This window comes from Oreochromis niloticus, linkage group LG3 (genome assembly GCF_001858045.2).
Source record: "Oreochromis niloticus isolate F11D_XX linkage group LG3, O_niloticus_UMD_NMBU, whole genome shotgun sequence".
Taxonomy (NCBI): domain Eukaryota; kingdom Metazoa; phylum Chordata; class Actinopteri; order Cichliformes; family Cichlidae; genus Oreochromis; species Oreochromis niloticus.
The window spans coordinates 75,659,371-75,668,991 of NC_031967.2; the positions used below are offsets into that span (position 1 = coordinate 75,659,371).

Genomic DNA, 9,621 nt, shown 5'->3' on the forward strand with positions numbered 1-9,621 from the left:
AGAGACAATAAAAAGTGAAGTGGAGAATGAGGTGGCTGCTCATGCCGGCTTATCTGATACTCAGTGTTTTCTAGGTTAGCTGACTGCTCCGCCCCCTTGTTTTGAGCAGAAGTATTGCGGCCCCCACATCCCATGCTATCAGAGGATGGCCATGATCAGTATGTGTTATGCTTGGACACTCGACATGCTTTATTAGCCAGAGAAATAAATTGTTTTATTTTGCCAGCATGGACTAGAGAGGCCCGTGTGCAACTTTTTTTTGCCCCCATATCATATCATATCATATCATATCATTTTATATTTCATATCATATTTGTGTAGCACATTTAAAGACCAAAGTACACCAAAGTATGATACAGATAAAATAACAATATAAAATATCAATTACAGATATAAAATAATTACATAATATAAATGCAGAGCCAGATGAAAATCACACTGACGTGCTGCGTCATTTTGGACCAACTGCAATCGCTGAAGGAGGGAAGATTGGAGGCCCAAGTAAAGAAAGTTACTATAATCTAGTCTTGTGATGAATGCATGAATAAGTTTCTCTAGATCTTTGCATTAAGGTTAAGGTTTAGCCTTAGAAATTTGGCATAGTTGATGGAAGCTAGTTTTTCCACAGTAGACACCTGTTTATCCAGTTTGAAGGAACTATCCATAAAAAATCCAAGATTCCTAACAGCATCAGTGAGGTGAATAGCAACAGGCCCAAGTGTACCAGGTAGTTGTCCCAGAGGCATATTTCTATCAAAAACAATAATTTCCATCTTCTTTTCATTTAGAGTCAGAGAGATACATGATAAGTCTTTGACATCCCTCAAACAGTCAAACAGAGGATGTAGTGAAGATGAAACATCCCCAGTAAAGTCGAGGCAATTTGAATATTATCAGAATAGCAATGAAAAGAGACATTATGTTTTTCAAAAATGGAGCCCAAGGGCAACATGTGGACAGAACAACAAAGTATTTAATGAGAATATGTGTATTTCATTGTTTCAGATCTAGGATGTCTTATTTTTGTGTTCCCCCTTTTTTGAGCAGTGTATAATTATCCTCAACTCATCTGCTCCACTGACAACTTCAGTGGCAACACCTTCACTTTATCATCAGTGTAAATATATGGAAACATCCTTTGAGTGAAAGTGTGTATGAAGGTGTGTATGTGTGTGTTAGTATCAGGATCAGAGAACGACAGCTTTCCTCTGTTCCAGTCCAGATTCACTCTGATCCTCTGGAGCTTCTTCTGTACTAAGAGAGCAGTGAATGGAGCTGATGGTGAGCGTGCATAGTATTTACCTGAACTTAACCCTATTTCCCATAATCCAGACCGTTTATTTCCTTTCCTCTGGCTAGATTCTGCTAACACACCCAAGTCCCAGTCTACACTGTCTCCAACCTCAACATCCCAGCTGTGAGTACCTGAGTTAAAGCCTTCAGAGCCCAGGAGGGAGCAGAACAAATCAAACCTCTCTGGATTATCAGGAAGCTGCTGCCTCTCTCCTCCTCCTCTCACACTGGTCAGATCTTCAGACAGGATGAGGTTTGGATAAGCAGTGTTTGGGTCCAGAATGAGAGGAGTGTAGGAGACCATGTCCTTCATGTTGTTCCAGATGTTGAAGGTCAGGTTGCCCAGGTGTTTGGCCTGGTCTATCAGAGCTCCTGAGGGCAGCTGTGGATCATCCAGCAGGGGGCAGCGCTGGACTCTTTCCACTGCAGCCTTGTAGTTGTGCAGGAATGAGACGTCTTCAGCTCTCAGCTCCTCCTCTGTGGCTCTGACTGTGTCTGAAAGAGCTGCTATCTCTCTGCTCAGAGCCTCCATCTTCTCCTTCATCATCCAACTCTTCTGCTCCTCTTCCTCCCTCAGTGCAGCCAGCCTGATCTCCTCTTCCTCTGCTAGAAACTGGTGAAGCTTCTTAAACTGCTCCTTAATCTGCCTCTCTGTGTGTCGGGCCTGGACCTTAATGTGTTCTGCTGTTTGACCAAACTTCACTTGAACTCGTTCACAAACCTTTAACTTCTTCTTTAAGGGCTCCAGAGTTTCCTGAAGTTCCTTCTTGTGTTGTTGTGCAACTTCATCGATGGGTCTGAATCTGTGCTTGGTGTGATTTTCTGAGATGCAACAGACGACACAAACTGGCTGCTGATGGTCCAGACAGAAGAGTTTGAGTTTCTCAGAGTGCAGACTGCAGAGAGCCTCTGAAGCTCTCTGATCTCTCTCCTGTAAGAACGACTCACACAGGTTCTTTAAAACTCGGTTTAAAGGTGGTTCAAACTTTGAAGATCTTCTGTTACAAAGTGGACACTTGTGTGTTGGTCTCTCTCTCCACCATCTCTTCAGACAGTCTTTACAGAAGCTGTGGCTACATGACAGAAGAACAGGATCTCTGAAGACCTCCTGACAGACCGGACAGCAGAGATCCTCCTCTGATCTGGAAGCCATTGAGTCTGTGAGTGAAGCTGAAAACAGCAGACAGGAAGTACAGTCAGTCCTGGCTCCCCTCCCTCCTCTACTACCGTCACTGAAACTGAGTCATGTTGTGTTTTTGCACAAACTCACATTTAAACAGTGCTGTAATGAAGTTTAACAATATAATTCATCCAGTATTATCTGCTTCAATACCTTGTAGCAAACCAGAGCAGCCACCTGAGCGCTGCTCTGACAGAAGTCAATTATCTTAGTTATTAATACGATTTTAAGTTAATTAATTATATGTATATGACTCTGAATACTTTGGCTCCTCTGGGGAAAAAAATTAAAATCAGAAGTTCTTGGCTCCCTCATCTAACTTTCAAAGATGTGCAGATAACTCATATGTTGGAGAGGACATGATGTCTCACTAATTTAGAAGATCATCATTTAGCCTGGAGAAAGAGTTTACTGCATCATCTATGAAAAAAGCCCTCTGTAAAGCTAGAACATCTTACTATTCATCATTGATTGAAGAAAATAAGAACAACCTTCGGTTTCCACTTTACAGTATAATGACATGTGTTGTGGAAGTTTTCCATTAAATAAAGCCTGCAGATGAGCGGTGAGCGGTAGCTAACATTCTTTAATCCAAACACACAGAACAGAAAACCAAGCTTGGTGGAGAGCCTGCATGACCGCGGGGCAGGGTCAGCAGAGTCTCACTGAGCCTAGTGTGGCTCTCAGTTAAATACCTTCTCCAGGAACAAAAGGCAGTACAGCTGTTTCACACCTTAAGGTTCACACTCCCTTGCTACCTCCCAGAGTCCTCGAAGAGACAAAAGACTCTTCCTGTGGAGTTGTCTGTTTCCCCCCAACTTCCTTCTTACAGTATGGGTGTCAGACATGTTAAAATCCAGTGGCTCCAAGGCATTATACAATAAAATAATGTGATTAGTACATAAGTAAAAGAAATTCCATTACAATCCCACCCTTTGATTCTTAAATCAAGAATCACATTAAAACCAGAATTTCTTTCCTGACATTCTGTAATCACATCAACATTATTGTACACTTAAAGGAGTTTCACACTGTGTATCCTCACTTCACTGTTCTCTCACCACCCTTTGTTCATCTTTAATCCTCCCCACAATCTAAGCTCTCACATGCAAATGGCTACAACAATTATACAGAGGAAAGGTCTTCTCCAGAGTGTCAAAGTACTTTGCATGGCAAAGTGAAACAGCATTAGGTGGTCATTTTCAGTCACAGTCATGGCTCCTGGTGTCTGTGCCATTTACAGAGTCATAATTCCAACGTTGATCTCCCTCTGTGCTGTCACCTTTGGAGCTTGGCACGCTCTCTTCATCCCTCGATTTCTGTTCCAACGTGGCTGTAGATTTAAGGCAGAGCACGTCGTACACCTTAGTTGTCTTCCTCAACGTCAACGTAGAAACTCTTTCATTTTAAGATTTTGCTGTTCAAAATCTCCTCGTGACAATCCTTTCGAAGCCCAGTGGTGCAGCCCACTGTCGTTTGTCTGCTGTCCTGCAGATGGTCCCTGCTTCTCACTGGTCCTCTTGAAGCCTTCTCTCCCGGTCGTGGTCTGGATCTGCACTTCAGTCTCTTCTTCCATATCTCTCATGTCACGGTCTCTGCAATTTAAAAATGAAAACTTCCCCGGAAAACCGTCTTTTGCCAAATGTTAGTTTAACACAATTGGACATGCACAATAAAGTTGTGCATTGTCACTTAAAAATTCCCAGGGATTTTCCCCTGGAGTAGTTTCACTCCAGGCCCTGTTGTAAGAAAAAGGTAAAACATTAGCCACCGGTGTGTCCTGCTGTAGATCATGTGATTAGATCATATGATTAACCCTCTGCTGTGGGAAAAAATAGATGTTAGCACAGCGCATCTGTATGCACACATTCTCACAGTGACCTCTGCACTGTAAACAATACAAGGTCAAGAATAACACACCGCTGGTAAATTCACAAAGACACAGAAAGTGGCAATTAAAAGGTTAAATCAGCATGGCCCAAAAGCCCATGCAACCCAGGATGTTGCTGTCACCTTTCTGCTCCTGTAAAAAGAAACATACATACATCCACCCTTTTGTCACTGTCTAGGTGGAGGTGCAATCTTGCATACTAGTGTCAAGTCAGCCAAAGCTTTTGTCAGTCCAGTCAGTCCCCATTTTTTATTTGCTGACAGGAGAACTTCGTGACGCAATAAGTTTCTACTGCCAGCAATGACGTCATTTCAAAAAAGGAAAAAAGAATTTAGACTGGATTACCTCGCCGAATCCTTTTTGGCAGGGACTTGTTTTCTGATTGTCCCAAATAAGTGGCTTTCTCCCGAGCCCATTTTAATTTTTGGAGAAACTCACTTGCGATTGTTCAACATGTTGTGTAGCGCTTTCGATCCCGATCTTGCAGGCCTGCTTCAAAAGAGAAAATTGCTAAACAAAAAAAAAAAAATATCTCAGTGCACTGTTAAAAATAAAAAAATATGAAGGCCTCTTTTTAGAAGTTGTCTAAGCATGCTCTCTCAGAATGATGGATCAAAACAAAACTAATTGGCAGGTTCAAAGTGGTACCAAAGGAAAATACTAAATCCCCAAAACTTTCATCCACCAGTCACACACTTCACACAACAATATTCTATTAGATAATGAGTTTTGTTTTCCCCCATGTAACCAGATGTGTGTTATGATAAGACCTCCCCCACACATCAGAAACAAGAAACTCAATAATCTATTAGTCTCCACTCATCTGACCCCCCTGCAGCATTCTGTTCACCCCTGCAATGATTCAATCATCCTTGCCCAAAATAATGCTAGTTCACTAGTCTATGTATCACTTCTTAACCCACTAAGTGAACCGGACAAGATGATGGTAACAGCAATGCATGCTTAAAATGCTATTTGGTCTTCATGAGCTTCATTGCATGTGTGTTTGTGTTAGTAGGATTAATGCATTTTTCTGTTTGTGTAATTTTTGTGTACCTCTCCTCTTTGCGGTGCTCCAGACACTTTTCAATTCTCCACGCAAGGCAGTCGTTTTTCTTCCCAGTTTCCTAAACCCAAATTTCAGTTCCCACACTAAAACAGCCATGTCCTCCATGTTCTCCTTCCACTGTGGTCTCATCTCATCTCTCCCCCTTGCAGCAGTCCAGTGAGAGTCAGTTGTCCTGTGTTTTCCACTGTCTCATCTTGCCATTTTGCTCCAAAAGTGGCAAATGTCCAACTCAGACAGTCTTTTCAAAGGTCCATTCACACACAGTGAAGTTGCAGCTCGTTCTAAATGCACATCCATCCATCCAGTGGTGATGAGGCCATTTTTCTCCTTGCTGTCACTGTCTTGCACAGCTGCTGCTGCTGCTGCTGGGCCTTTTCTTCACTGCTCAGGATACTGCTGTGAGCTCTTGAGATCCATCTCATTGTTCTGGAACTGCATTTCTTGTCTTCAGGGAGAGATTCTTGGAGCTTGTGTTCTCAGGGTGACAAACGCATGGAAGTTAAGCTGTAAAACAATTCAGCCAAAACTTGGCTTGAGTGTTTCTAATGATGTTAACCTATAGTTTTTTCCCGACTGCTGCATGTGGAAAATTGATCAGGGTCTGCTCCTCACCTGCAAATGACACACTGAGACATTTTGATCATTCTTATCACTGCTTAAAACAACACATCTCCTCTCTCTGGTTCTGAAACTCCCCTTTCTTAAAAACCCAGAAAGATTGTAGTTGTTCTACATTGAAAATCACCAAAACCTCTTCCTATTTTTTTTTACTTATTTTCATCAACAATTCTGCTAATTTTGTGTGTGTGTCCACCCTAGGGGAGCTGGTGGCCTGCAGTACCACCGTCTCCCGCTAGTTGGAAACAACTTTTACGCACATTTCTACACTCCTCTCTTTTTTTTTTTCTTGTTTTTGTTCCCTATTTTCAACATTTTGAACCCCATTTTTCTCTGTTTTTTTTACACACACAACAACTTTTCCCACACAACCATTCTCTTTCATCTCACAACATACTTTTACCCACAGTTCTTAACATACAGTCACACACTGAGTTTTGTCCCTGGCCGCCTGGTGGAACGTCTGCCGCAGTCGCCTCTCGAGCCACTAATCCGGCTCCGCTGACTGCCCCTGGAATCTAGATTCTCTTCCTACTACACGAGGCGTCCCCCGTGAGGTTCCTTGCCTTCTACGGACCAAGGAACGAACACCGCCACCCCCAGTCTCCTTTGAAGAAGTTAGGATCTTTTAGAAGACGCTAGGGATGTCACTCCGTGATTCTACACGAAGACTCTCCGTGATTCTACACGAAGACTCCCTCGGAGCTCTTGCCCTGGAAGGTCGTAACACACCTTCTTGGGCTCCCCGAAGGCTGCAACACGCTCACTTCTTGCCAGACACAAAACTCTCGTGACTTGTTACAAGTTAGCTATCACTCACCCATCTGCAGGAGTCCCCTCAAAATCGATGGTCTCGGTGGTCGCTGAAACACGCGGCTCCGTGACTCCTCCATTTCCTTTGCTTCAACAGCCGGTAGGACAAAGGTACCTTTTTCCTCAGGGGTGATCAGCCCGTCCACGGAACCGTTGTTCAGCGACCACACGGACCATCCTGCTCACAGCGCCATTCTGTTGTGGAAGTTTTCCATTAAATAAAGCCTGCAGATGAGCGGTGAGCGGTAGCTAACATTCTTTAATCCAAACACACAGAACAGAAAACCAAGCTTGGTGGAGAGCCTGCATGACCGCGGGGCAGGGTCAGCAGAGTCTCCCTGAGCCTAGTGTGGCTCTCAGTTAAATACCTTCTCCAGGAACAAAAGGCAGTACAGCTGTTTCACACCTTAAGGTTCACACTCCCTTGCTACCTCCCAGAGTCCTCGAAGAGACAAAAGACTCTTCCTGTGGAGTTGTCTGTTTCCCCCCAACTTCCTTCTTACAGTATGGGTGTCAGACATGTTAAAATCCAGTGGCTCCAAGGCATTATACAATAAAATAATGTGATTAGTACATAAGTAAAAGAAATTCCATTACACATGATAACACATTAACAGAGTAAAGGGGGCTTTTAGAGAGAGAATAAATGGGGTCATATTATTAATCCATCAAATTTTGTCTTTCATCTACCGAGGCCTTCAAGGGCAATTTAATGATTTTTTGGTCAAGAACTTACAAAGAGCCTTTTAAGTATGATTTTTGCAATTATGTGGCGTGTATTCTCAACATATAGAAAGTACTATTTAAATATTTTAAATATGTCCCATTAGATCTGACATTTTCATCAATGTTGAAAATTAATATCAAACTGATAATAAAGGTATATAGAGCTATTGTAGACTATGCTTCTTACTGCCATTGTTTATACTGACAACATATAGCTGTCATGGTCTCGGTGAGTCTCTGGTACTTTTCCAGTGTTTTGCCATGACTCTCTGGTATCTGCCCGGGGGCAGAGCCCTTGTCCTCTTACCTATGCAACTCACCTGACCCTGTTCATTAATGATCAGCGAGACTGTATTTAAGACCAGCGTCATCATCTTTTCTCCACCAGTTCATCAGTTAACCCTGTTGGTAACTGTAATCAAAAGAGCAGCTCTGAATTGTCAGGTTTGGACGGTGCGCGCGTGTGTGTGAGACCAGGAACTGGGACGGAGGAGATTCACGAGCACGAGGAGACACTTGGAGGAGAAATGGGCACTCAGTACCACGCACGGTCTGAGCATGGGAAGGAGTACACGACCAACCACTATTTGCACATTCAAAATATTGTCAACCTTTATTCCACTGTAAATAAATGCACTGCTTGCATTCAGAGCTCCGCGCCTGAGTCCACTCTATCCTCAACCATGATATGAATACTTCTTGGAGCGACTGCCAAAAAGTCACCCTGAAGTTAACACTTAAGAGTAAACACAGGTGGGGCTAGTTACATTAACAATAAAAACTTTCCACCAACTTTATTGGAATCTAAACTCTAATTTCTCTTTCTTTTCTCTCTCTGTGAAATACATCAGCTGGACCTTTAGCTGCAACACACTGAGACAAACTGCACACAAACAATTTGTGTGTTTGCTGATGTTTGTTGAGCTGATAGAAATGTTATGTTGTGTTGAAATGTCACTCATGTTGTGCTCATTCCTCTTCTGTAGCACTGGCTAGATGCTGACAACAACATACGGACACCTGCACTTGTTCAGGCCCACTTTAACCCCTCAGTATAAACACTATAGATGATATCGTATAGATATTTGTGTAAAATTTTGGGGAGTAAAAGTAAAAAGTTGCCAGAAAAATAAATACTCAAGTGAAGTACAGATGCCCGAGATTCTATTTAAGTACAGTAACAAAGTATTTGTACTTCATTACTTCCCATCTCTGCCTGTTATGATGTTACAGGTGAGGTGTTCGGTCAAATGACTGAACTTGGAGCTGGACCTATGAGATCAGAGCGAACAGAGCCAGGATCAGTGAAGACAAACTGGCTGCTAATCAGGTGCCCCCGCGCCCCTGCCCAGCTGTGAATCTCTCCTTCCAGTTCTCCTAGTTTGTACTCACTGGCTGTTGTGAAGGTCCTAGGCTGGTCGCAGGGTTGTTGTTGGTGTAGCGACTGAGTGACAGTTTCCTGCAGGCAGGGTAAAGTCTGCTCCGCTCCCTTTCTCCACCACACACACAAACATACTGCAGACAGAGTGACTAATGTGACTAGGTCTTATTGTGGCTGAGTGTGATGCAGGTGTGGTCTCATTGTTAGAACCTTTTTGGTTTACATACTAACGCTTTTTGTTTGTTCTTGTTGTGTTTTTACTGTACAATACTGAAAATAACACCCAGATACAGGCAGGTAAATGCTCCGTCCCTCCTACAGGAAACAGAAGTCATTTGTCTTTAGAGTTCCTTTGCAGTCATTTATTTGTTTTTTCTAATAAAGAAGATGATCCAGTTTTTGCAGCTAAAACAACTTTAACTTCACTGATCACAGCAGCAACATCCTGGTTTCCCACTGATGCATCAACACTGATGTTACAACAGAAAGCAGAAAAGTTCATAGTCTGTCTGATTTAAATATCTTTATTTTTAAGAATTCTTCACTACGGTCACAAGAACCTTTACAGACAACACTGTAAAGTTGAAGTTTTGAAGGAGGAAAAAGGACCATTCATAATCAGCAGCAGACACAGCAGTGGTGCACATTTC

The 9,621-nt window shown here is 42.8% G+C and overlaps 1 protein-coding gene across 1 annotated transcript; it reads right to left on the reverse strand.

The window, feature by feature from the left end:
• Window positions 1–362: 362 nt before the first annotated feature.
• On the reverse strand, window positions 363–9,100 carry LOC109199807 (nuclear factor 7, brain-like). The gene is made up of 2 exons (XM_019355142.2): window positions 8,983–9,100; window positions 363–2,463 (listed from the first exon to the last, which is right to left on the reverse strand). The coding sequence occupies exon 2, from the start codon at window positions 2,444–2,446 to the stop codon at window positions 1,061–1,063; it is 1,386 nt and encodes a 461-aa protein (XP_019210687.1). The 5' UTR covers window positions 2,447–2,463; window positions 8,983–9,100; the 3' UTR covers window positions 363–1,060.
• Window positions 9,101–9,621: the final 521 nt, after the last annotated feature.

Bases quoted from the DNA above. Each gene is read 5' to 3' on its own strand.
- LOC109199807 (XM_019355142.2), bottom strand. From the start codon at position 2,446: ATGGCTTCCAGATCAGAGGAGGATCTCTGCTGTCCGGTCTGTCAGGAG.